The sequence below is a fragment of the Thrips palmi genome, unplaced genomic scaffold (assembly GCF_012932325.1).
Source record: "Thrips palmi isolate BJ-2018 unplaced genomic scaffold, TpBJ-2018v1 HiC_scaffold_18, whole genome shotgun sequence".
NCBI classification, from domain to species: Eukaryota; Metazoa; Arthropoda; class Insecta; order Thysanoptera; family Thripidae; genus Thrips; species Thrips palmi.
Genome location: NW_023144627.1, coordinates 6,489,886 through 6,517,194, shown reverse-complemented (window position 1 = coordinate 6,517,194; position 27,309 = coordinate 6,489,886). Strand labels below are relative to the sequence as shown.

The 27,309-nt window shown below is 57.7% G+C and overlaps 1 protein-coding gene across 5 annotated transcripts; it reads right to left on the bottom strand.

Annotated features, from left to right (window-relative positions):
• Positions 1-245: 245 nt before the first annotated feature.
• Positions 246-27,309, bottom strand: LOC117645208 (protein O-mannosyl-transferase TMTC1-like). Of its 5 annotated transcripts, none has more exons than XM_034385242.1 (16): positions 27,141-27,308; positions 26,284-26,466; positions 25,763-25,976; positions 18,120-18,297; positions 15,854-15,927; positions 10,525-10,662; positions 9,960-10,032; positions 9,556-9,654; positions 8,345-8,537; positions 8,023-8,144; positions 6,510-6,683; positions 6,136-6,249; positions 3,691-3,834; positions 1,393-1,583; positions 1,073-1,229; positions 246-755 (listed from the first exon to the last, which is right to left on the bottom strand). In XM_034385242.1, exons 2-16 carry the CDS (start codon positions 26,459-26,461, stop codon positions 423-425), a joined length of 2,382 nt encoding a protein of 793 aa, XP_034241133.1. In that variant the 5' UTR covers positions 26,462-26,466; positions 27,141-27,308; the 3' UTR covers positions 246-422. The 5 variants fall into 5 exon arrangements, with proteins under 5 accessions (XP_034241133.1, XP_034241134.1, XP_034241135.1 ...); XM_034385243.1 differs by having other exon boundaries at positions 10,525-10,659; XM_034385244.1 differs by having other exon boundaries at positions 415-755; positions 9,551-9,654; positions 27,141-27,309.

The window sequence follows — 27,309 nt, the reverse complement described above, 5'->3', positions numbered from 1 at the left end:
ACGGTTCACCCTTGCCCAAACTGAGACCTGATTGGTTCGAGGGTTTGGGAACCAAACTCAGGAAAAGATTGAAGGCTACGGGACTCGAACCCGAGCTTTTCCCACGGCAGCCGACTCCTTAGCCCACTCAGCCACCAACTCGCTTAGAATTCCTAAACCCTGACGGTCTTTTTGTGGCGAAAAACTGGAATGCTTTGAGCAATGTGCTGCGTAGGCGAGAACAGGGAGAAAAGAAAACTAACAGAAGCATTTTATAACAATTAATTTGCTCATCTCAGAGGTCTCAGAGAAAAGAAAACTAACAGAAGCATTTTATAACAATTAATTTTTTCATCTCAGTTTTCGTTTGCTTCGTTTGCTTCTTATTTCGAAAGAACAAAAGTCATTCTAAGCCGGGGGCAAAGAGAATCAAGCTTCAACAGCTACTTTCTTGGACCTCGCGGTTGAAAAAGTCTTGATGGCAGTTTCTTTGGGTGGCGCTCAGCGAGGAACGCCGCCAGTGGGTCAGTCTTGCAGAGCCGCGTGCGGCAGTGTCTGTGCGTCTCCCACACTGCCGTCATGACAGGCTCATGCCGCACTTGGAGGTGTGGGCGACGCTGTGGGCGACGGCGCTGTGCGTGTGGGCGGTGTGGGCCTCGGTGTGGGCCACGTTGTGGATGCCGTAGTGGGCCTGGAGGCGCACCCCCAGCAAGAAGGGGTCCGTGAGCGGCGACGACGCCCAGGGTCGCCCTCGGGGCAGGAAGAGCACACGCCACCTGTCAAAAGAAGACAGAGGGGGTCATGGACTAGACCTGTTCTCTCCGCCACACAGTGGGCCAGACGACCGGTGGAGGCGGCTAAAACTCTTCGCGCGTTTTGAGCTCCAGAGTCGCTGAATGGGACTCGAACCGGACGAGTGACCCCACCAATGGATTCCTCTATCACAGAGCAATCCATTGGTGGTCACACGTTCGGTTCGAGTCCCGTTTAGCGACTCTGGAGCTCAGAGCGCGTCCAGAGTTTTGGCCGCCTCCATCGGTCTTCCGGCCCACTACTGTGCGCCGCGCCCCTCCACGGTCTCCATCGGGCTTGCCTGAGGACCAGCTGGCGGACCCTGCCCGTCTGTCCCGCGGCCCGCGTCGCTCGCAGCAGCCCCAGGAAGGCAACCTTGCGCTCGGGGTCCTCCGAGGGGTTCTCGGGGTGCGCGCGCAGGGACTGGCGCAGGTGGTGCAAAGCCTCGGTGACACGGTCTGCGAGTACAAGAGGCAGAACAACCACAAAGTGAGAGAGGCCGAGCCGAAAAAACAAAAACAAAAGACAAAACACAAAAAAAAAAATAATTTGTGGAGATTTGAACCGGTAGTTTCAACTCCCGAGCCGACGACTCAACCCACTCGGCCATTGGACACGTACTGTGCTGCAGCAGCCAGCGCGCGTACAGCGCGCCGTGGACGGAGGGGCTGCGGTGCGCCAGCGCACGGTACACTGCGCCGGCCCGGTGAGGCTGCAGGGAGGCCAGCAGCAGCGACGCGGGGGCGTACCAAGGGTCCAGCTGCAGGCACCACTCCAGCATCCGCACCGCCTCGCCCGTCCGGTTCCAGCGCCTGGATTTACATTCAAACAGGTTCAAGCTTCTGGCAGGGTAGCCGCACAGTGGGCCAGAAGACCGGCAGAGGCGGCCGAAACTCTAGACGCGTTTCGAGCTCCAGAGTCGCTAAATGGGACTTGAAGCGAACGTGTGACCCCACCAATGGATTCCTCGTTCGGAGAGCACTCCATTGGTAGGGTCGCACGTTCGGCTTGAGGCCCATTTAGCGACTCTGGAGCTCAAAACGCGTCTAGAATTTTGTCCGTCCCCACCGGTCTTCTGGCCCACTGTGAGCCGCCACCACGCCGTGCGTTTGTCACGAAGCCGCCGGCTGGAAGTTGGCGTGCTTAGCGTGCTTCGCGTGCGTCGGCGTGCGTGACGCGGCGCGGGTAGGCGGCGCATCCATCCCCGATCCGCCGCCGCGCTCTTAGTCTCTTAGCGAGTTGGGATAAATCAAAGGGCCAACTTTTTCCCAAGTTTGGTGACACTTAGCATGGCGCTGGGGCTGGGCTGGGGCCGCGCCGCGCCTAGGCCGCGCCGTGTCGAGGGTGTTGTGGAAGTGTCCTGGCGCGGCGGCGCGCGGCGGCGCGTAAGAGAGACACTTGCCAAGTTTACGAGTGTCTTTATACGGCCTGGGGACGCCGGGCCGAGGCCGGGCCTATATAGGGCACCGCTTTCAGAGCCACGTCAATGCGATGCCGCATGGCTTCGCACGGCGCGGCGGCGCGGCTCAGAGGAGTCAAAGAAAAATATTCTTTGGGGAAAGTGGGCAGGTGCACGGCGCGCCGAGAGAGAGAGAGAGCGAGAGAGAGAGAGGGAGAGAGAGAGAGAGAGAGAGAGAGAGAGAGAGAGAGAGAGGGGGGGGGGAGGAGAGAGAGAGAGAGAGAGAGAGAGAGAGAGCGAGAGAGAAGGAGGCGGTTCACCAAGAGGAAAAGAGAGCGACGAGCGACAGCCGTCGTGCACGTGAATGCGCCAGCCAGCCAGCCGTCATGCCGCATTCACTTTCAGGTTAGGTTAGGCGCCGGTAAGGAAGAGGTTCTCTCGCGAACTGAAAGGGGGTGGGGAACCCCGGCAGCTTTACAGCCTCACTGTCTCGTACAACGGCCTTTTCTAACGCGAAAGCTTCCTTTATTTAAGAATGTGCATTCGGCAAATTTTGCCTCTCCCGGTCACCGTCACGCGCCGTCTGGCACCCCGACGACATGGGGAGGTGGAGGGGGTTGAAAATGGAGCAAAAACGGAACGCGGAGAGGAGCAAAAACGCCCTGCGCCCTTACGGCAGATTGCTAAAGAGAGAGACACAGGGACGAAGCGAAGATTGAAAAGAGAGAGGGACAGACAGAGAGGTGTGAACGCCACTGCTCGCCGCACCCCGCCCCGCCCCGCCGCACCCCGCCCCCGCCTGCACAGTCGCATTTATTTGGCGTTGTTCGTTAGTGCCATTTGTCACGAGGCCCTGTCTCAGCCAGCCAAGTGGCTGCCTGGCCCCGGGCGTGGCGGGGAGGGAGAGACAGAGAGAGAGAGGCAGAGGCACGTGGCATCAAGAAGTCAACGCACACTTCCTCGAGACACCCTCATCGCACTGCTTTTGTCTCCGCGCGCACTTCCAGTGTGAGGTGTCAAGGCAGTGTCAGAGTTGCGCAGCGTGTGTGTATGTGTGTGTGTGTGTGAGAGAGAGGAGAGAGAGAGAGAGGGAGGAGGAGAGAGAGAGAGAGAGAGAGAGAGAGAGAGAGAGAGAGAGAGAGAGAGAGAGAGAGAGGCAAGAACACAGGCTGGGCGGCTTACGTTTTTCAGTTCCTCTAAAGTGATGCATTGTTGGACAAAACCCACTTCGCTGAGGAAAAAAAAAAGCCGCCAAGGAGCTAGCAAAGCGGTTTCCCTGGACGGCGGGAGCCGGCAGGAGGGGGCAGAAGGGTGGGGTGGCTGTGAGGCGTGGGGACGGCTCGGCGAGGCGGGGCGGTGGCGGCCAGGAGAGCAGCACACGACCAACACGACCAGCAGTCCCTCCGAGCCCAGGGGCTGAATGATGGATTGGTGGTTGAGCGGATCGGATGCGAGCTAGACGGTAGCAAGACCGCTAAAACAAGACATGGAGCCGCGTGGATTTCGAATTGTGAACGCACCTGTAGACGTGGCCCAGGTTGTAGTGCGCGTTGACGTGCTCGGGGTGCGCGCGGATGGCCTCCAGGAAGAGCACCTCGGCCTCGGCCGGGTCGCGCAGCAGCGTGCCCAGGTTGTTGGCGGCGGACGCGTAGTCCGGCCACAGCCTGCAACACCAAGCACACTCAGCGATGCGCAGTCAGCAAAGGCCCGTCAGGCGGAGAAACGCAGCCAGGCACAGTGGGCCAGAAGACCGGTGGAAGCGGTCAAAACTTCAAGACGCGTTTTGAGCTCCAGAGTCGCTAAATGGGGATCGAACCGGACGAGTGACCCCACCAATGGATTGCTCTCCGAACGAGGAGTCCATTGGTGGGGTCACACGTTCGGTTCAAGCCCCATTTAGCGACTCTGGAGCTGAAAACGCGTCTAGGGTTTCGGCCGCCTCCACCGGTCTTCTGGGCCACTGTGCCTGGGAGCTCTGCTTTCCAATTTTACCGTCTCCCCCCGGCGGAACGCATTTCGTTATTTCAGTTCAGCAAGTTGGCCTGTTTGTCCTCTGGCACCTCGCGAAGCGCGAAGCCCGGCGAAGCCTCGCGGAGACTCGACGGCCCATTAATTAGACTTGTTGGCTCTGATGAGGGGCCTCGGGACATACGCCACCCCTTTCCCGAAGGTTCCCGAAGGTTCTCGAAGAGGCCGTCCCACAGTGGGCCAGAAGGCCGGTGAAGGGGGCCAAAATTCTAAACGCGTTTTAACCTCCAGGGACGCTAAAAAGGACTTGTCCGCGCAAAATGAACAGCCTCACTGTTTCGCAGAAAAAAATGACTGGTGAATTAATAATCCTCCAGCAGTTCCTGGAGAAGCCCGCCTCCAGCCGAGTTGCCGTCGCCCTGGGCTTGGAGTCCCCGCTCCAGGACGTCCAGGACACGCTCCTCGAGCGGGAACCCCGTCACACAGTGGGCGAGTTGGTCGAAAACCCGGACGCGTTTTGAGCTCCACAGTCACCAAATGGGACTCGAATCGAACGTATGACCCCACCAATGGATTGCTCTCCGAACGGTGGGGTCAAACGCTCAATTCTAGTCCCATTTAGCGACTCTGGAGCTGAAAACGCTTCTGGAGTTTTGACCGCCTCCACCGGTCTTCTGGCCCACTGTGAGCTGTCGCGCTGCGCGACGTACCCCATGGCACAGAGTGGGCCCAGAGATTACTTGCCTCTGTCAAACTGCTGCACCCCGAGCAGACCATTAAGTGCCACTCAAGCAACTACTCCCAACAGGAAGTAGCGTTCACAGAGAATTTACTCAAGACATAACCGAGAGAAAATAAACAGGCTAAGACTCGAGCAAAATTCCTTGTGACCACGTTCGCTGAAGGCGATTTCGGGCGACAAGCTATTGCAATAAAAAAAACAACATCAATTTGAAAACGAATAAAAACAATAAAAAAAGGAAAAGCTGGAATAAACTGAGCGGAGGAGAACAAAGGCGAGGGAAGCCTGATACCCATTCATCATGGGGTCTGTCATCGCTGCCAAGGCCGGAGCGTGGCGCAAATCTAATTGTGAGCAAACGAGCAGGGGGAGGGGAGAAAGAGAGAGCAGTATTTATGAGCCGCCCCTCCCCTCCACCGATTAGTCTGTTATTTTCCCTTTGTCACTTCAATACGCTACTTCCGAGAACAATACGCACTGCGTGCGACTGTTTAATCAACACGGAACAAGGGGAAATGGAATACAACGCGCAAGCAATGAGGAGATAGAAAAAGACCGAGTGCTGTGCCGAGGAGTGGCGAGGTGTGAGGGCCGAGAGCAATCCATTGGTGGGGTCACACGTTCGGTTCGAGTCCCATTTAGCGACTCTGGAGCTCAAAACGCGTCGAGAGTTTTGGCCGCCTCCACCGGTCCTCTGGCTAGGGTTTTAAAATTACCGGTAATTTTCAATCTGGACGGTAAATTACGGTAAAATTGGTAATTTACCGTCATTTACGGTAAAAAACGGAAAAAATCGATCTTATGTTTATGTGCACTTTTGCATATGAACAGTAAATTATTTGTTTTCAAAGGGAATTTAAGACTAGCGGAGTGTTTTAAAAGGCATATGAAAGTGGTTGAGGCACTTTTGTTGTCAAATATTCATGCCTTTGTGCACTCTGAGTAAATTTCTGCTGTAAAAACATCAGGAAGGTTAGGTTAAGTTGAAAATTGAGGCACTTTTGTTGTCAAATATTCATGCCTTTGTGCACTCTGAGTAAATTTCTGCTGTAAAAACATCAGGAAGGTTAGGTTAAGTTGAAAATTACCGTAATTTACCGATTTCCGCAGGGTAAATTACCGTAAATTACCGGTATTTTACCCGTTCTTACCGGTAAGTTTACCAGGCTTTAAATCCCTACCTCTGGCGCACTGTACACCCGTCTCCACTGTGTGTGTGCTTTTCCAGAAACGAGGAAGACTTGGAGCTCCTTACCTGAGAGCCTTCCTGTAGTGCAGCGCGGCGAGTCCTTCCCGCTGCGAGTCCTTGTGCCAGTTGGCGAGGTTGTAGTGCAGCTTGGCGTTGTTGGGCACCGCCCGCAGCCCCGACCTGCGCGTTGGCCACCGTGGTTAGTCAGTCAAAACTTTTTTTTTCACATTTTTTTCACTTTTTGTTTCTAAATTCACACTACACTGTTAAAACAAATCATGGAAATTCTCAGGCAACATGTTGTAAATTTTCAGAGTTTTCCATGTTTTTACTTTGAATGGGTTTCCGGCACGTATAGTACACAAATTTAAAAAACAAAAGCTTTTGTGAGTTTTCCAGTACTCAACAAATTTTTTTATCAGTGTGTTAGTTGTGCTTACAGAATGAGGCTTTCCCTGGTGCTCCAGTCCCGGTTTCGAACCACGGTCCTCGCGGCCAGGACGCCGAGTAGGAACAGCGTAGCCCAGAGCAGTGGGGTGGTCGGCCGCCGCCGCGCCTGGAGCCAGTGGGCCAGCCGCTGGGCCCCCTCGGCCACCAGCAGCACCGCGCCCACACTGCGAACATTCATTCATTCTTTCATTCGGGTCGTTCATTGCAGGCGCGTTCCAGGAGGGCGTCCCACAGTGGGCCAGAAGACCAGAAAACCGAACGTGTGAACCCACCAATGGATTCCTCGTTCGGAGAGCAATCCATTGGTGGGGTTACTCGTTCGGTCCGAGTCCCATTTAGCGACTCTGGAGCTCAAAGCGCGTCTGGAGTTGTGGCCGCCTCCGCCGGTCTTCTGGCCCACTGTGCGTCCCTTCTGCTAGACGTGTAGACAGGTCGGGAGTGGGTCGTCGAAACCCGAGCAGTGAGTGTGTCAACCACCGAAATACGGCAAAATAAAATAAAATCAAAGCGAACACTGAAAAACCAAACGTGGTCTACACCGCACCAACTGGTGTGGTCAAATGGATGCCTGGATGGACACCAAACGTGGCCAAACGTGGTCTAGACCGCACCAAAAGTGGCCAAACGTGGTCTAGACCACACCAACTGATGTGGTCAAAATGGCATCCATCTGACCACACCAGTGGTGCGGTCTGGACCACGTTTGGTTTTTCAGTGAAAACGCGAACAGTATTTACGGCCGTGTACTGCAGGCCAATTACGACTCGGCGCTGGAGAAAAGCTGGAGGAAAGCTGGAGCCACCAACCTGGAAGCGGGCAACAATAAATTCTGGGCAAGACTGTGCGGTGAAGGGGTTTTGTACGGCGGGGCCAGCCAGAGGGGGTGGGGGAGGGGGGCGAAAAAAAACAAAGATAAGACGAGGGGGAGGGAGACAGGGAGGGGGGAGGGTGCGGGAGGGCGCAGACGGCCGTGGTGCCTTATGACACGGGACAGGCCGACAGGCTCCGCATCGCCCCGCATGGAAGTTGCGCGGCAAGGGATGTGTCTGGAGCGCTGGCGGCACGCTGGAAGCGTCGAGCTAAACAGGACCAGTGTGGCAGTCCAGGTAGCGCCCGCCCCCAGCCAGAGCAGCCACAACCGATAAGCGCAAACTTTCCACGGCTTCCACGACACTGTGAGCGCCTGCAAACCTGGAGGTAGGCAAGCCCGCCGCGCTCGCCTGCTGGGCGGCCTGCCTACCCCGCCCGCTGCAGGCGCGCACCGCTAGTGGACCAGAAGACCGGTGGAGGCGGCCAACACTCATGACGTGTTTTGAGGTCCAGAGTCGCTAAATGGGACTCGAACCGCACGTGGGACCCCTTTAATGGATTGCTCTCTGAACGAGGAATCCATTGGTGGGGTCACACGTTCGGTTCGAGTCCCAATTAGCGACTCTGGAGCTCTGCACGCGTCTAGAGTTTTGTCCGGCTCCGCCGGTCTTCTGGCCCACTGTGCGTACGTACCTGGGCATGTAGAGCACCCGCTCGGCCAGCACGAAGCCCACGGTGACGAGTAGGTTGCTGGCGGGTAGGAAGGCCAGGGTGAGCACCACGGTGCCCAGGACGAGGCAGGGGCTGCGCTGGTACTGCCAACAAACAAAAATAATTTTAAAAAAAAAAACGTTTTTCCGAAATCTAGCTCGAGATTGCAGCCAGGACCAATCAAGCATAAAGTACCTGAACCAAAACAAAAACGATACTTTCGCAAGTTTAGTAAAATCCGTGGTTTCATCGGTCATTCCTGTTTCTCCTGAATTGGCCGTGAGTGGGGATTCGAACCGCGTACCTCGAAGTCGGCGAAGCAGCGGTACAGCACGAGGCCCAGGGCGGCGAGCGCGCAGGCCGTGGCGGCGTTGCGGCCGTCGCCCAGCAGTGTGGTGACGAGCGGCACGGACCCGAACTGCCAGTCGTGGGACAGGGAGGCGGGGCAGACGAGCAGCCAGCCGTGCAGCGCCGCCACGTAGCTCAGCGTCAGCAGCCTGTCGCGGCGCCAACACGACCAAATGACCATCACGCACTTCAACACTTTCACTACACTGTTGAAAAAAGACTTCGGAACGCACGTCTCATGGAATATCCCACCCCGCACAGACAGACGCGCGGTGACAGTCGCACAGTGGGCCAGAAGACCGGCGGAGGCGGCCAAAATTCTAGACGCGTTTAGAGCTCCAGAGTCGCTAAACAGGACTCGAACCGATCGTGTGACCCCACCAACGGACTGCTCTCCGAACGAGGAATCCATTGGTGGGGTCACACGCTCGGTTCGAGTCCCATTTAGCGACTCTGGAGCTCAAAACGCGTGTAGAGTTTCGGCCACCTCCACCGGTCCTCTGGCCCACTGTGCGTACACTTGTTAACGGGTTCGTCTCGTTTCGGTCAGGTTGTTTGCCGCGGTCCCAACGGCAAGCCTAGCGCAAGGCTGGGGCGAGCCGGGCAGCCGTCGCCACCGCGGGCCGCAGCTTGTTGTGTTATTCATGGAAAGCGCTGTAGTGCCCCCCCTTCCCCTCCCACTAATGGCGAAAGTTGTCCGCGGGAGACACGGGGGTCCGCGGCGACCCCCTGCAACGCAGCGACGCTGACGGCGAGCGCCAGAAAGAGACTATCCCCTGGCCGCTCGCGGGGCGGGTCGCCGCAGTCCTCCGCGGAACCCTTGACCACCTCAAAGGGGACCTCGACGGGGACCTCGATGGGCACCTCGACGGGGACCTCGGCGGTAACCTCGACGGGCACCTCGACGGGGGCCTCGACGGGGACCTCGCCGGGGACCTCGACGGGGATCTGTGCTAGCTGACCTTCTGGAAGCCCTCATACAAAGCACACTTTCTCACACACACACACTCACACATGGAAAAAATCGACCCCTCCCCCCAAGAAGAGGTCTAGAAAACGAAGCCCCCTGGTGGGAGGGTGAAAATCGAGGCCTCCTGATGTGTGTGTGTGTGTGTGTGTGTGTGTGGAATAAGTCGAAGACAGACAAATGTCGGGCACGCACCGCACCAGTGGGTCCGGGTGGAAGGCGGCCGGGTTGTCCTGGCGCGCGAACCTGGGCATGGAGCCCTGCAGGACGCACCACCGGCACAGCAGCAGCAGCGCCACCTGGCAAAAGAAAGGCAGTCTGAGGAACGAGGCTCCAACAGTGGGCCAGACGACCGGTGAGGCGGCCAAAACTCTAGACGCGTTTTGAGCTCCAGAGTCGCTTAACAGGACTCGAACCGAACGTGTGACCCCACCGATGGATTCCTCGTTCGGAGAGCAATCCATTGGTGGGGTCACACGTTCTGTTCGAGTCCCATTTAGCGACTCTGGAGCTCCAAACGCGTGCGGGATTTTTGCCGCCTCCGCCGGTCTTCTGGCCCACTGTGCTCTGTCCGGCTAACAGAACGTCATGGGGCAGGACTCACGGACAGCGTGACCTTGAGCGCGCGCTGCGCGAACCGCCAGGACTCCTCGGTCCACGCCTGGTCGCGCACGCTCCTGGAACCAAGGGCCGTCTCTCACCACACCGTAAAACGGGGCAGTTCATCCCCCTTCTCTCTCTGTCTCTCTCTCCCGCTCCCCAAAGTTACAGCGATGCGTGGCAGGCGGGGCGGGGCGGGCGGGGCGGGGCTGGGCGGGGCGGGGCGGGGTGGGGCGGGGCGGGGCGGGGCGGGGCAGCTTGCTAATTCGCATCGGCCAATTACTTTAAAACGCAATCTGCTAGATGGAGTGCGTCGCCGCCAAACCGCCGGGGACGGAATGGCAGTGAAGCTAGGCGGGGCGGGGCGGGGCGGGGCGGCCAATCCGCCAATGGCAGCCAGTCGACGTGTGTCTGCCCCGCGGTGAGGGGATCCCACCGGGAGAGGGGGGAGGAGGAAGAGAGAGACAGGCAGAGAATTAATAATGTCTTTCAGTCTTCCAATGCGGTTCGCAAAGAGAGTTCCCACCTCTTCCAACATTTTTTTCTACACCCAGAGTGTTGTCTCGTACCTCCGGACGGCGCTCCAGGTGCGGTACAGGTCGAAGAGCAGCCCGACGGGCAGGGCCATGATGCCCGTCTCCTTGGACAGCAGCGCCAGCACGGCCAGCAGAACGCTGGCGCCGACCCGGGGCGCGCGCCACTCGCTGCTGCCAACAGGGAGGGCCAAAAATCACGCCTGTTTCTTCCTCGGAGCTTGGTTCGTTGGCAGCCGCGCTCGTGGTGCAGTCGTTCGGGCAACGTAATGGCATTGTAAAAGACTAAGTACCGTGAGGTACGCACTTAGTAAACAGGACGATACGAAAAAAACACATTGCACAAATGACATGGATACATACATCAGACAAATATCAGAAAAAATCTAAAAGGACTGCTGAAAAATTGTGACGTTGCAGCAAGTTCCTTCCCTGAGAAGGTCATCCAGGAGGCACTGCCTAGGCCCTAGGCAGTGTACTTGACGGCGTGGGGCACACGCGGAAAAGCTCACCCAGGAGAAGGTGAAGTGGGTGCAAAGTTCCTGAAAGCTTTCCGCGCCGCCACCGCGTCCCCTCACATTACAGTGGACGACCCACTCCGCACAGTCAACTCTGTCCAACTCCTCTAAATAAAATAAACTCCTGCGACGAAGACGACGACTCGTGAGGGCCAGGGCGGCCAGGGCGGCCAGGGCGGCCAGGGCGACGCCGGCGCTGGGACAGGGATCGGCTGTCTGGGGGACAAATTACCCCCTCCCCTTCCGCCGGCGCAAGCCGAGCACCTCGGCGTCGTCAAAAGATGCCGGCAGACTGATTCCGAGAGTCGTTTTCGTCGCCCTGTCTCTCTCGCACCTGCGCGGGTCCCCTTGAGTGCGAGAGGGACAGGAATGGGCCGGCAGCACAGTCAATTTGCGCCCGTCGCGCGAAACCCTGCGCCGCGCCGCTCCACCGCTCCGCCCCGGGCCGTGCGACGCTGCGACGCTCGAGCTGCTTTGTCTGCGTCGCCGTGATTGGTTCAAAAAGGGAGGGGAGGGGGCAATGGATTGTGTTGATGGGCCGATGAAATGAGGATCAAGGACCGCGCCGTGCACAGTGGATTGGCCAGAAGGCCGGCGCAGGCGGCCAGAATTCTAGACGCGTTTTGAGCTCCAGAGTCGCTAAATGGGACTCCTACCGAACGTGTGACCCCACCAAAGGATCGCTCTCCGACCGAGGAAATCCATTGGTGGGGTCACACGCTTGGTTCGAGACCCATTTAGCGACTCTGGAGCTCAAAACGCGTCTAGAGTTTTGGCCGCCTCCACCGGTCTTCTGGCCAATCCACCATGCCTCCACTGCAAGGACGTCGAAGGCAAGCCTCAGCGCGGCAACGCGAGTGGGAAAGGGGAGGGGAGAGGGAAGGGAGAGGGGAGGGGAGAGGGGAGGGGAGAGGGGAGGGGAGGGGGAGGGGAGAGGGGAGGGAGAGGGGAGGGAGAGGGGAGGGGGAGGGAGGGGGGGAGAGGGGAGAGGGGGAGGGAGAGGGAGGGGAAGGGGAGGAGAGAGGGAAGAGGGGGGAGGAGAGGGGAGGGGGAGCGGATGCGGCTGGCAGACTCGGCCCGGAAGGCGGAAGGAGGCGAGAGTAAAGTACAGCGACCCGAGAGAGGTGAAAGAGCGCGGCTGCAGGGAGAAGTTGGGAGAGGAGAGGGAGTCAAACAGGTTCAATTCTTTCGGGCCTACTCTTCGTGAACAGGCGCCACTCCCCGCCGATTCTGCCTTCAAAACACGCCCATCTAAATGCCCCGCCGCACTTGGCAACCCTCTAGCCCGATGACGCAGTCGACGCAGTCAGAGTGAGACGGCGCGAGCGCACTATTGGCGCTCTTTACGCGCCACTCATCGCCTGAACGAGCTCCTTTATTTCAGCCCGGCCCCAGACACTTTTATTGAATGCCCCTCCACCCTCCCCGACCTCCCCCGCCTGCCAGGCCCAGGCCAGTCGGCCTGACCATGATTCTTCAACTGTCATCCCAGTTCTGGCTCTGGCGACTTACCCCTCCCTCTCCCACTACCACTTCTCTCTCTCTCTCTCTCTCTCTCTCTCTGCGTACACGGCCAAGACAAGGCCGGCCACCGATTCAAAAAAGATCATACATTTGCGGCCAGCCACAGCTCGACATGTCGAGCCCGCTTCTCACAGCAATCAAAAAGGTGATTTTTGTTGGGATTAGATCCAGCTACATTGTACCTCGCGGAGCCCTGTGGTCTCTACGCCGCCACCAGAAGTCTGCGACGCAAGGCTCGCGCGGGGAAACGACCGCGAGTTCAACTCGAACCAAGGGTCGCATCGACGGCGAGACAAAGTTCGGCGCGTTTCGCAGTGTAGTTCCAGTCCGTTACTGCGTAGGGCGCTGTTAAGGGGCAGCTTTCAGTGGCCGTTTAGAGTTGGCAGTCCCGCTTCATTTTTAACGCACCGCGCGTACGACCCTCACAGCCCTCACACCCCGCGCCGCCCCGCGCCGCCCCGCGCCGAGACTAAGGCCCACAGATCGCGGCGCACTGTGCGGGCCCGGCCTAAGCCCTCGCCGGCCTACGCCGTGATCGGCGGGAACCAGTCGTCACAGGTGGCTACAGGCCGTCACTGGCACACGAAAAACCGTATACGGTAAACGAAAAACCGTATACGGCAAACGAAAAACCGTATACGGCACACAAAAAACCGCATACGGCCGTCGCCGGCGGCTACAGGCTGGTGTAATCGCACAAAAATCACATAATCGCACATAAATAGCAAAATCGCACAAAAATCGCATAATCGCGCAACAATTGCAAAACCGCGCAAAGAAAGCAAAATCGCACAAAAATCGCAAAAGTTCGACAGGGCCTGGCCTTTTAGAGGGCCTTTGAGGCCGTGTGTAAGTTCTGGGAGCACCACGCGATCATGTGTGTACTAGCCTTTAATGGTAATAGTAATGTGGGCAGGCAGGCCCGCGCCACGCCACTGCCGCCGGGTTGCCTACCCCGCGTCTCGCAGGCTGAACGCCGTGCGCCGCCCTGGCTCCGCGCCACTCCAAGCGCGCCGCACAGTGGGCCAGAAGACCGATGCTGGCGTCAAAAACTCTAGACGCGTTTTGAGCTCCAGAGTCGCTTATCAGGACTCGAACCGAACGTGTGACCCCACCAATGGATTCCTCGTTCGAAGAGCAATCCATTGGTGGGGTCACACGTTCGCTTCGAGTCCCATTTAGCGACTCTGGAGCTCAAAACGCGTCCGTGATTTCGAACGCCACCACCGGTCTTCTGGCCCACTGTGCTACGCCATGCTACGCACACCGCGCTGCGCGGACGCCGCCCTTTCGTTTCGAATTTCCGCGCCATTTCTTTTACTGCGCGGTTTGCGACGTCGCTCGCTTTCCATACGGTGGCAAAGCTCTCCTCCACACAGCAGGCAGGGAAAAAACAAAAAAAAACTCTTTTCCTGGGGTTTTCATTTCGAAAACTCTTTATATATTCACAAGGCTTGTTATTTAATTCAAAAATATTATTCTTACAAAAAGAACCCTTTGTGAATGTGACCTCTGGCATAAGAAATGGGGTCAGCCCTGGCCCGACTGGAGCAACAGGTAAAATCCACGATTAGAGGAGTCATCAGGGTAAGTCGCGACCCAGGAGGGGCATTTTGGAGTCAGAGGAAGACGACAACAGGGGCTGCTAGAAGGCTGCACAAGGCCGAGCCACAGGCCTTCACGCCCCACCCCGCAAAGGGGCCCACAGGGGGCCCGTAGGGGGCCGTGGGGGTCGTCGGGCCGCCTGGATTTAGTGCGGAGGCGATATGAAAACACTAAAGGAAGCACATGTTTTCGAGATGGAGGTCGTGTAGCGGCGCACCGGCTGGAAGGGGGAGGGGAGAGAGAGAAGAGAGAGAGAGAGAGAGAGAGAGAGAGAGAGAGAGAGAGAGAGAGAGAGAGAGAGAGAGAGGGGTAAAAAGAAAAAGAGCGCGCGATGAAAGTGTGCCAGTCAAAGGGAATGGCGAGGAGCACAGGACTTCCTCGAGCTGCAGTTGTTTTCGCTGCTTCTTCTCTCTGCGTCCGCCTGTCTGTCCTTCTGTCTGCCTGCCCGTCATGCCCGTCGCCGTTTGTATGAAGATGCGTTACATTAATTTCTTTCGCTGGAAAGTAAGACATTCAAAGGCAGCTCATCCGCCAGTCTGGCAACACCTTTCTGGTAGATGAGTAAATCCTGTACCAGTCCGTCCGTCCGTCTGTCTGTCCGTCTATCTTCAGCTCGTCCACAGCCTTCGTTGTCGCTCCACTCCGTTTGTGGTAATTTTATGAGCGTGCTGCGTCCAGACTGCCGAGCTGGAGAGAGAGAGAGAGAGAGAGAGAGAGAGAGAGAGAGAGAGAGAGAGAGGAGAGAGAGGGAGAGAGAGAGAGAGAGAGAGAGAGAGAGAGAGAGAGAGAGAGAGAGAGAGAGGAGGAGAGAGAGAGGAGAGAGAGGAGAGAAGGAGAGAGCAGGAGACCAGAGAGCGAGGCCGAGCTCGCTGGCGGAACTGCAGGGAGTAACAATTATTAAAAGCGACTGGCCTCCTTCCTGCGGCCAGACACGGACACCGACTCGTGCATCTGTGTCGAGCAAACCCAGCCGCGGCTCGACGTCCGCCTCGACGCCTCTTCTCGTCTGCGCTCGAAACTCTCTCGCTCTACTCGCTCTCCTCTCTCTCTCTCATCTCTCTCTACTCCAGGAGTCTTCAGCTCGTCGCCAAGCTCCCCGTCGAGAAGGTGTTTACCGAGGCGGCAACCTCCGCCATGCAGGCCTTAATGCGCGATATTCGCCGTCACGCAGCACCCTATCAGCCGAAACGGCCTTGCATGCCGCGCTCACCTCCACCGTGGCCGCGCTCGTTGGGGCACCGACTTCCGCGAGCGAGCACCCTGGTTCGATACCCGCCGGCTGGAAAATTTTTTGTACCCTTTCGGAACAGGGCATTCCCTTTTGATGCCACTTACTGTACCAAACGCGAGAGGGGTGGAGGAGGAAGAGGGACACAGAGAGAGAGAGAGAGAGAGAGAGAGAGAGAGAGAGAGAGAGAGAGAGAGAGAGAGAGAGAGAGAGAGAGAGAGAGAGAGAGAGAGAGAGAGAGAGAGAGCTGGTTCTAACAGTGCAGGAAAGCCACGCCGCCATGACCCCATCTCGCCGACGCGACGCCGACGCGGCCGACCCCGTTCGGACGACCGGAGATGGCGGCACGTTAGGGGAAATGGATTTCCACTCTGTGTCTGAAGAACTGATGCATCGGACGGGCAGGGCCGGGCAGAGTCTTTCTAGGGGAAGGGGGAAAGTAGCGCGATGTCCGGCAGGATTCGAGTGCGACAGAGACAGAGCTACTTACTCGTGGTAGGCGAGGAAGGACAGCAGGAAGAAGACGCCGGCCAGAACGTCGGCTCGGCCCACCACGCCGGCGACCTGCAACCAAGGCGGCCCTCATCAAGCTCACCGCGACACTCCAAAAAAAGGGCACGAAAAGTACGGATCCCTGCATTGTCCGAACCGAACTACGGATTTTTCAATGTCTACCCGACCCCACCCCCGATAGGACGTGGTACGCAGCAACGCTTTGGACGCCACTGCAGCCCGAGCAGGCGTCCTAGAAGGACATCCTGGAGGCATCCTGGAACGCCGTTGAATTTGCATTTCAAGTGCAGCCGTTTTTCGCCCCATTAAAGGCGCACTGGCGCGGCTTGGGGCCAAAAGGCACCGGGGGGGGGGCAGGTGGCGGCACTCCGTGAGGCGTCTCTCCGGGGCGTAATCGAAGGGAAAATCGGGGAGCAGGCTCAAAGTTGGTTAAGAGCCCTTTGGCCTCCCAGCACTACTGCCTGCCTGCCCTGCCGGCCGGCAGACAGGAAAAGGCCCAAGTGCGTGTGGTGTACAGTGTGGGCTTGACGCCGGCGGAGTGGCGGGCTGGCCGCTGAAGCCGCCTTCCTTCGGGCCTCGCACTTTTATCCGGCCCCCGCCCCCGCAATCCCCAGTTGCGAACTTGGAGCAGTAATTATTGTGGTATTGGGGTTGGCGGCCCTGGCGGCGCCGGCGGTCTGACCAGCCCCACCCCCCACCACTGCCTCCCCCTCCCCACTCATAACCACCACACAACAAGCGCAGCGTCTGTTAAAGAGGTACACAGCGCCCCCATCTTTGTAGTTTGTGCAAACCTAATTCGCTGTCCATTCCCGGGCAGTTCTCCCCAGCCTCTCTACCTTCGAGCGCTAACTCTCTAACGCGGGGCGGCGCGGAGTCCCGGCCGCGCCGGGGAAGGGGAGGGGGAGCGGAGCGGTCTACCCCTTGGTCTACCCATCAGATCTTATTACCACCCCGGTTTTGGGCAGGGGCTGGCGGGGGCTGGCCGGGCCGGGTCTCTGGTTCGGCCACCTCGGGCTGCATCCAGGCTTTGTCTGATGAGCGAGAGAGACAGACAATAGGGGCCGTTGCAGCTTGGCGCGGACAGACGCACATTCGGACGGCCAGACAGACAGACAGACAGACAGAGGGCAGGTGGGTCGGCGGGTAGTCACAAACTTTGCGTTAGTTTCACCGCTCGCTGTCTGTTTGTCTCTCTCCATCAGCGCGATGTAGTTCAGTACCCCCGAGCCGATCCGCCCCCGCGTACCGGTGCGTGGAGCGTGCTCGACTCGAACGAGGAGTCGGTTGGATCTAGAGTCGCCAAACAGGACTCGAACCGAACGTGTGACCCCACCAATGGATTCCTCGTTCGGAGAGCAATCCATTGGTGGGGTCACACGACCGGTTCGAGTCCCGTTTAGCGACTCTGGAGCTCAAAACGCGTCAAGAGTTTTGGCCGTCCCCACCCGCGCCGGTCTTCTGGCACATCCACTGTGCAACGCTCCACGCCTTGGAATCGGCCGGGCGGAGCGCTGCCCAGAGTGGCATCAGTGTCGGCATTAAATGCAAATGGCCCTTCCCCCCAGTGAATGCAATCCCAGCCTCCGCGCAAAATCTGACCGCGGCCGTCCTCAACTGACCGCTCGCTCCCAGACAGGGGGCCGCTACACCGTTACACCCACTTGCTGTGCCCTTGCGGCCCCCGGCCGCCCCCGGCCCAGCCTGCTCCAATGCGTGTCTCACGCACGGCGCCGCACAGCCTCCCTCCCACAGTGCCGCTTCGCTTCCTGTTCTTTATTCAAATTTGCAAATATGATACCTCGAGCACCGCAGCACGGCGCAGCACGCCGCTGGGTCCGCGCCGCAGCTGCCTGCCTGCCTGTCTGTCTGTCTGTCCGTCCGTCGCACTCAGACCCTCCGCGAACACACGTCCCTCGCAATACCCCGGTCCGAGCGAGCAGAGCGGGGCAGCGCGGAGCGAGGAAGGCCCGGGGGAAGTTCTGACACCGCTGCTGAGGCGGCTGGAACCCACCGACGTTGACGACACGGTGACGTAGCACGGTGGGCCAGAAGACCGCTGGAGGCGTTCAAAATCCCGGACGCGTTTTGAGCTCCAGAGTCGCTAAATGGGACTCGAACCGAACGTGTGACCCCACCAATGGATTGCTCTCCGCACGAGGAATCCATTGGTGGGGTCACACGTTCAGTTCGAGTCCCATTTAGCGACTTTGGCGTCGCGTCTTTGGCGACGTGACACTCACCGCCTCGGTGTGCACGGGGTGCGCGGCGAACAGCAGGGCGGCCAGCGCGGCGAAGGGCGGCTGCAGCTTGGCCACGGACACGGCGAGGCGCGCCACCAGCAGGCAGGCCAGCAGGTGCAGCGCCACGTTGCCGAGGTGGAAGCCCACGGGCCGCAGCCCCCACACCAGGTGGTCCGTCCTGGGCAGGGAACACCGCAAAAAATCAATTTAAAACAAAACACAGGCGGGGTTGGCTTTTATTCTACAACATTTTCAGGTGTGAAAAACACCCATTTCAAAACTAGTCCTTCCTGAGGCAGACAACGGGGGGTTTGGTTTTAGTCAAATAAGGTCCCAAAAAATATATGCTACACAGGCGGGTATAGATCCAATCTAAAATGTTTCCATTCATATTTGAAAAAAAGACCTGTAAAAAAAATTATCTGGTAGTGATTGAATAACGTTCTTCTGCGCTCGCCAAGCGGTACGTTCCACGCTTCCACGGCCTGTACACTGTAGGACAGGCGTGTGCACACAGCTGCCAAAGCCACCATATTTCACTGGTCAGTTTTATACATTTCTTGGGCCTGGAATGCGATATCGGACAGCCCGAATCCACCCCCCGCACATGCACGGACACGCTCTCTCTCTCTCTCTCTCTCTCTCTCTCTCTCTCTCTCTCTCTCTCTCTCTCTCTCTCATTCCGACATTCCTCTCTTTGTGCGAAAGCCCCCAAAAGGAGAGTCTCCATTATTCCGAACCACACGGCTGGCCAGCGCTTGCTCACTTTAGACGATAAATCTCTCCATTCTTTATTGATCACACACACAGTTTGGCGAAATAAAATAACACAAGTAAGAAAAGGGGTAAACACACGCACACACACTCGAGGCGGAGTGTTTCTCCGGCGTGTTCGAGTCCACCCATTCGGGCCGGCCCATATTCTCGGCTCCGAATCTCCGCATAAAAGAAGGATCGGCGTTAGGGGAGTTGGGAGAACTCCAAGCCCGAGGCCCTCAACTCGGAAGATAGCGGGCACTGCCGGGCAGCCCGCATTGTTTCTTTTGATTTACTCGCGACGGAGTGACGGAATAAACAGCCCGTGAATGCGCGGCCGCTTTATCATTTACGTCCCAGCCAGCCTTGAACTGCTTGACCCTGAGCCCAGTGCCCTGCGAGGACCTGCAAGGACCTTCAAGGAGCTTCACCTTCATGGACCTTCTAGAACCTTCAAGGACCTTCAAGGACCTTCAAGGACCTTCAAGGACCTTCAAGGACCTTCAAGGACCTTCAAGGACCTTCTAGGACCTTCTAGGACCTTCTAGGACCTTCTAGGACCTTCTAGGACCTTCTAGGACCTTCTAGGACCTTCTAGGATCTTCTAGGACCTTCTAGGACCCTCAAGGACCTTCAAGGAGCTTCACTTTCATGGACCTTCAAGGACGTTCCAGTACCCTCAAGGACCTTCAAGGACCCTCAGGAACCTTCAATGACCTTCGAGGACCTTCAAGGATCTTCAAGGACCTTCAAGGACCTTCGAGGGCCTTCGAGGACCTTCAAGGACCTTCAAGGACGGGGGACCATTGCACCTTTCGCCTCACATTGGGCGGCGCACATGTGGAAGCTTCCCTTTCTGCTTGGCCCTTTTTTGTTGCAGACTGCAGGCTGCTAACGAAGAGATTTGGCACTGTTTTTGGGGGGCGGTCCCGCCAGTGCAGTGGCGGAAAGGGGAAGGGGAGGAGGCACTCACATAATTAATTAGAAGAAAAGCTTGCATGGCAGTGGCTCACTCGACGACGGTGCCTTGCCTCGCGCCACTTTATTCATATCGGGCTGCTAGCGCTGCTCACGCCTGCAGCCCCGTCTTTGTCCCGCTCATCTGGAAGGCTGGGACGGGCCGGGGGCGGGAAGGGGTGCTTATCATTCATGGACCCCTCGGGGGCGGCGGGGGCGGCGGGGACGGCACGTCCCTCAAGGCGGCGCGACACGCCGAGAAGCACCGAGAAACACTCAAGTGTCAGGAAACAGTGTCAGAAAACACCAAAGTGTCGGGAAACGCCAAAGTGTCAGGAAACACCAAAGTGCCAGAAAACACCAAAGTGTCAGTAAACACGCACTGAAAATCCAAGTGTGGGACAGGCATGCACTAGATAACGTGGGACAAAATGTCCCACGCTTGCAAGCGTGGGACACGGTTTGTCCCACGCTTGCAAGTGTGGGACACGGATTTGTCCCACGCTTACAAACGTGGGACACCGTTTGTCCCACGCTTGTAAGTGTGGGACGCGGATTTGTCCCACGCTTGTAAGTGTGGGACACGGTTTGTCCCACGCTTGTAAGCGTGTAACACGGTTTGTCCCACGCTTGCAAACGTGAGACATTTTGTCCCACGCTTACAAGCGTGGGACAGTTTGTCCCACGTTATCTAGTGCATGCCTGTCCCACACTTGGATTATCAGTGCGTAAGTGTCAGGAAACACCAAAGTGTCAGGAAACACCAAAGTGTCATAAAATACCAAAGTGTCAGAAAATACCAAAGTGTCAGAAAATACCAAAAAGTAAGAAACTACCAAAATGTCAGAACATACCTAAGTGTCAGGAAATACCTAAGTGTCAGAAAATACCTAAGTGTCAGAAACCAAAGTGTCAGAAAATACCAAAAAGTCAGAAAATACTTAAGTGTCAGAAAATACCTAAATGTCAGAACATACCTAAGTGTCAGAAAATACCTGAGTGTCAGAAAACACCAGTCAGGAAACACTAAAGTGTCAGCATAAATACCAAAGTGTCAGAAAACACTAAAGTTTCATAAAACAGATCCACAACCACGCTACCGTTGATTTTCCCAGGACGGACACGCACATTTGGGTCGGGACACAGTCGGGTGCGCTCCGTTCCCTAAATCTCGCTGGGGGGGCTGCAGCATGGCTGGAGTCCACGGCACAAAGGAGACAGGCAAGTGAAATGAGAGATAGCGGCAATAAGGGGAGTCCAGCTCCTTTCCCTCCTCCCCCCAAGGCCGGCTAAGACTGGCCGGCAAGCCACAAAGTGCACAAGAAAGAGACAGCGAGATAAAAAAAAAATACTGGCGCCACCAGGATCTTCGCGCTGGCTCTCGAGCCGATGACTTCTTACGAAACAAAGTGACGATCGATTGGGATGTTGATTCGCTTTCCATTTTTCGCTGTTCTGTGTTGAAAAATTGAATTAATCTTTTTTTTTAAGGTGTGGCTGTTGTAACTGAGAGAGGCTGGGCTACCAGTGAAAGAAGTAGGTTGGAAAAGAAGAAGGGGGAGCAAGTAACAGACAGAGAGAGAGGAGAGCAAACGAGACGGAGAAGAGAGACATGGAAGGATTCTAGCCACGCACTCACCACTCCTCATACGGCATGCCCTTTCAAACAGCTTTTCAGCGCGCAACCCTGCGCGGCCTGGCCAGAGCGAGAGAGAGCGAGAGAGAGAGAGAGAGAGAGAGAGAGAGAGAGAGACCCTGCTCATGTAAAACTTACTCGATGCCGCCCCGCCTGCAGTCTTTGCTCACCCACCACACTGCTAAAAGCCCCGAAAAGAAGTCAGGAACCGGAAGTGGGAACACGAGGGAAAGGCTGCCGGGGGCGAGAATGGACAGGGAGGCAAGCAGGGGGAGCAACACAGCAGCAAACGTTACGAATGGCCAACCCTTCTCACTGCATCCGTCTTCTCGCCGGACAGTCCGACACGTACAACTGCGAGGGGTTGGCTGCGCTGATACCTTGTCGACCACAGCGCAAACATTCACACCAAGATTCCGAGCGTCGCGAAAATGAAACTCGGCCCCCCTTCCAGCTGTTGTCGGGACGCACAGTGGGCCAGAAGACCGGTGAAGGCGGTCAAAACCCCGGACGCGTTTTTAGCTCCAGGGTCGCTGAATGGGACTCGAACCGAACGTGTGACCCCACCAATGGATTGCTCTCCGAACGAGGAATCCATTGGTGGGGTCACACGTTCGGTTCGAGCCCTGTTTAGCGACTCTGGAGCTCAAAACGCGTCTAGAGTTTTGACCGCCTCCGCCGGTCTTCTGGCCCACTGTGGGACGCCCGGCTGCGTCACTTCGACGATCGGACCGGCTGCTGAAACATGCACTCTGGCAGGTGCAAATGGAAGTCCCGACTCGGCCGCCAGGCCGTCTGCCAGGTCGTCTGCCAGGTCGACTGCCAGTGCCCCTCGCAGTGCCCGCATTTCCGGCTGGCGCGGCAGGCGGGCTGGAACGATCTCTCCAGGCGGGGACTCCTGGAGTCCGGGACTCCAGCGGGGCTCCATGTCGCCTTTGTTGTTGTCCAGACAGCCCTCCTGGTCCTGTCGGGCCTGCCTGGCCTCCACGACATCGCAAAGCAAGATCGCGCCGCTCCACTGCGCGGCGCTGCGGGTGGACGGGCCTGGCGGGCCTGCCTAGGCGGCGGGGCTGGCGGGGGTGCGCCCCTCAGCGAGGCTAGAGCGAGCGGCGAGGACCGAAATGAGGTCAAATCACGATTTCCAGACATCCGCCGCCGTTTTCACCAACTTTGCGGCACTGTTACGCCTAAACCACGGTGAGCTAACGACACTCCCTGTAGCAAAGGCACGCAAAAGCAACGTACGAAAAGCCACCACCCTGTAGATGGAGTTGTTGTCCAGCCTGGACCGAGGTGGGTGGTTTTCGGCCTGGTGGCAACACTGCGGCACCTGCCCGCCTCTTTCCCTTTCCTGTCGTTGCCAACTTGGCGGGGCTCTAATTATTGTGTTATTGGCTGCCGGCCCTGGCCGTGCTGGCCACGCTGGCCCTCCGCCAGCCCGGCCGCCCCGCAGCAGCGCCCCAACAGCCCCACGGCCTCGCACAGTGGGCCAGAAGACCGGTGGAGGCGGCCAAAAGTCCAGACGCGTTTTGAGCTCCAGAGTCGCTGAACAGGACTCGAACCGAACGTGAGACCCCACCAATGGATTCCTCGCCCGTAGTACAATCCATTGGTGGGGTCACACGTTCGGTTCGAGTCCTGTTCAGCGACTCTGGAGCTCAAAACGCGTCTGGAGTTTTGGCCGCCTCCACCGGTCTTCTGGCCCACTGTGCTCCGCCAGGGTTATGAACTCGCCGGGGATGCGAACTTGCTGCAGGATTGATTGATTGATAGTCTGATAGTTGGCAAGATGGATGGCTGAAGATTCTGCTGGCACTGTGTGTGATGGCGGAGCGTGGCAGCGTGGCGCGAGTTTGGAGAGAAGGGGGCGCTGCTGTGTTGCCTTCAGTTTCCTCGTCGCTCAATGAGCCTGGCCCCACGCCCTGTCTCTCTCGCGCCCCCACAGTGGGCCAGAAGGCCGGCCCAGGCGGCCGAAACTCCAGACGCGTTTCGAGCTCCAGAGTCGCTAAATAGGACTCGAACCGTCACACGTTCGGTTCGAGTCCCATTTAGCGACTCTGGAGCTCAAAACGCGTCCGGGTATTGACCGCCTCCACCGGTCTTCTGGCCCACTGTGCGTCCCGAATCGGCGCGCGGTTGTTGAAGCAGGCTGAAGGGCCCGCGAACATTCGTTCCGCCTGCAGCTGCGGGGCGCGTTAAAACTGTTAAAAGCAGGCAGCCGCCACCTGCGCGCGTCATACAGTGTGCGGGGCCGCTGGGCCCTTGGCGGGGCCCGCCAGTGGCGCCCCCGTCGGGGCCCCGACCGCCGCGCCGGCATCAACCCACAGTTCCACTAACGCCGGCACGCTAGCGCTCCGCAGCTCGGCGGCCTCATGGCAGCGTACTTCGGGGAAGTGCCCAAACAGTGAGACGGGATAGTCGTAACCCTTTATTGGACCGGGAAGGGGGGGGGGAGGAGGGGGAGTCAAAACCAATGGGGAGGGGCGGGGCGAACACACCTGTGAGCAAGCCCCCCTTCCTCCTCCCGAACCCCTGTCGGAATCCTGTCCAAATGTTGGCGGCAATGCCTTCCCGTTCAGTCGATGCGACCGACTCGACTGCTCTCCCTTCCCCTCCATCATGACGGGGCGTTGGCCGTAGCACAGTGGGCCAGAAGACCGGTGGAGGCGGTCAAAACTCCAGACGCGTTTTGGAGCTCCAGAGTCGCTAAATGGGACTCGAACCGAACGTGGCCCCCATGGATTCCTCGTTCGGGAGCAATCCTTGGTGGGGTCAATTGTCAGTCCCATTTAGCGACTCGGAGCTCAAGCTAGTGTTCTAAAGGGAGAATATTCCGGGAATTTAGGGAGTTCCACACGTTCCAGGCCACATTCAGACCCAAAACTGGGAAATCCCGGAATTTTGAAACATGGCTAAAAATAGCTAGTTTTTGCACGAAATGTAGAAAGTGCAGGGTATCAAGTATAATTATGAATCACTTGAGTGTATTTGCATTTTCTTTGGAAGACCAAAGAGCGTTTCGTAGTAAAAATAATAAAAATCCTAATAAGAAGTTTAACTTATCAAATGTGATGGGTCCATATGAAGCAATTTCCCGGCAAGTGGGCAATTGCGGGGAATTCCGGGATCTCGGGAATATTCCCGAATGATTGTTCCAGGAATTTCGAACACTACTCAAAACGCGTCTGGAGTTTTGTCGTCGCCTCTTTTCGCAACCCACGCGTGGCACTACAAAACTGGCAGGTGCCACCGCACGCTACCGCCACCACCAGTGCAGTGACGGTCCATCCCCTCCCCCATAGTTGTTTCTCAGCCAGCCCCATCGCATAACTCCCATCCCTCTCGTACTCCCGACCCTTCCCGAAGCTTAACCCCCACCCCATCCAACCACCGCAGTAGTCTCCTCAATTCTGCCCCGTGGCGTGCATATATATTTCTTCAACCCTCCTCTCCGCCCCGTCCGCCTCACGGATCCGAGCGTGGCACGGCGTGGCACGCACACACTCGCGAGTACACGTTGACGCATACAAACGCACACACACACACACACACACACACACACACACATCACACACCACACACCTCACACACACACACACACACACACTCACTCACACTCACACACACACTCACACACACTCACTCACTTGTACACGCATACGCCGAAAGTCGTGCTCGCACTACCACTCGGGCAGGTGCACGGCTAGGGCGGGGCTACGCCCCCCCCCCCTCCCACACACACACACACACACTGACAGAGACACGAGCGTACGTTCTGCTCCGACAAATGGCGTGACACTGTCCACGCATCCAGCAATTAACACCAGCATTCCCTGCTCGGCACGGAAAGATGTTGAACGAACAATTATTTTTTAGTGTGCCGGTGTGCGATGGGTGACGTAACAGGCGAGGCCTGAACTACCAGCGTGAGACAAGGGCGCCTGCCGTCGCACAGTGGATTTGCCAGAAGGCCGGTGGAGGCGGTCCAAATCCCGGACGCGTTTTGAGCTCCAGAGTCGCTAAATGGGACTCGAACCGAGCGTGTGACCCCACCAGTGGATTGGTCTCAGAATGAGGAATCCATTGCGGTGAGGTCACACGTTCGGCTCGAGTCCCATTTACCGACTCTGGAGCTCAAAACGCGTCCGGGATTTCGACCGCCTCCACCGGCCTTCTGGCCCAGTGTGCGTCGCTACCCCACGCGCGAGAGCCTGCCCCTGCGCCCTGCGTTGGGTGTCCCTGGCGCGCGGGGTAGCGGCCTGTAGCGGCGCAGGCTTCCCTGCTGGAGGCTTACCTGAAGGTGAGCGTGGTGAGCGGCCGGTACGACTTGTGGCTGGACGGCAGGGCCATGCTGGTGCCCCAGAAGTCGTTGGCCAGCAGGCCGCGCAGCGGGGTCAGCCCCAGGACGTCCTTGTTGGTGGTGACGGCGGGGACGTCGTCGTGCACGAAGTCGCCCCACAGCGCGTTCACGTAGCAGCCCGCCGCCGTCGCCGCCACCCCCGCGTACACTGTACAAAAATGTCTCGTTTTTCAGCGGTCACATACACCGTGAGGCACCGTGGGTCAGAATGCCGGTGGAGGCGGACAAACCTCTAAACGCGTTTTGAGCTCCAGAGTCGATAAATGGGACTCGAACCGACTGTGTGACCCCACCAATGGATTGCGCTCCGAACGAGGAATCCATCGGTGGGGTCACACGTTCGGCTCGAGGCCCGTTAAGCGACGCTAGAGCTCAAAACACGCCTAGTCTTGTCCGCCTCCACCGGTCTTCTGGCCCACTGTGTGTGATGAGTAGCGAGAACGGCGAGGGCTTACTCCAAGGACTGGCCGCTCCCCGGGACTGTTTGTGCGGTGGCCGCGCCTCGCGGCAGGTCCTAGATGGAGTCCTGGATGAAGTCCTGGAGGCCTCCAGGACCTCCTCACAGCCGCAGCCATTGCTGCAGTTGGCCGTGGTGATGCTGAACCCGGGACTGGACCGCTTGCCCGCGCCCATTCCACCTGCAGCACGCCGAACCGTCCTTCAACAACAGTCTCTCTCTCTCTCTCTCTCTCTCTCTCTCTCTCTCTCTCTCTCTCTCTCTCTCTCTCTCTCTCTCCTCTCTCTCTCTCTCTCTCTCTCTCTCACTCCCCCATGCAACGACCCATGATAGTGACAGAGACAGAGCAACTAAACGCTCCTTCGAAATCAGAGGCCATCAGTGACACAATCCCTTCGCGAGCGTCGCGTCGCAAGCTCCAGATGAGCGACGCTGTTGTTGTTGTTTTTGTTGTTGTTTTACTGGACCGGGCCATCCGGCGCGGGAGGCAAATGGAAGGCAAACACGACGGAAGTCAGTAAATGAGTGTAATCAACACTCGAGTTGGTCCTTGTCGAGTGCCTGCCACTGTAAAGGCGACGCAAAACGCACGGCTCCTGCGCTTCGTCGACGAAAGCCCTCTTCGAGCTTCAGGAGTGAGCGTCATTCTAGCTGCAAGGTTTGTTTGTACCAAAAGATTTCAAGATGTCTGATTTGAAGAACGCAACGCGTGGGAATTTCAGCGTAGCTTCACGACAAATTGTGTTTTATCGCGTGCTGCTTGTCTTGCCCTACAACCACAGCTTGCTTCAGTCAAGCTTCCCTCAAGGCACCGCGAGCACGGCAAGACTTTTCGCAATATTCCCACGGCCTTACCTTCGATGTTGAAGTTGATCGGCTCGCTGTTAAAACTCCATGCTGCTGGTTGAGCCTTCCGGGAACACAAATTCACACCATTCACACACACGCGCGGCACGGGTTCGGCGCCGCGAGCGTGGTTGCGTGAGCGTGGCCGCGGACGCCTCGACGGCGTGCTGTGCGCTGC

Coding starts and splice junctions, on each gene's coding strand:
- LOC117645208 (XM_034385242.1), bottom strand. CDS start 26,461: ATGGGCGCGGGCAAGCGGTCCAGTCCCGGGTTCAGCATCACCACGGCC. Junction 6,684..8,022: donor CGGGTGCTCTACATGCCCAG/GTACGTACGCAC, acceptor GAATGTTCGCAG/TGTGGGCGCGGTGCTGCTGG. Junction 756..1,072: donor GTCCGCCAGCTGGTCCTCAG/GCAAGCCCGATG, acceptor TTCTTTTGACAG/GTGGCGTGTGCTCTTCCTGC.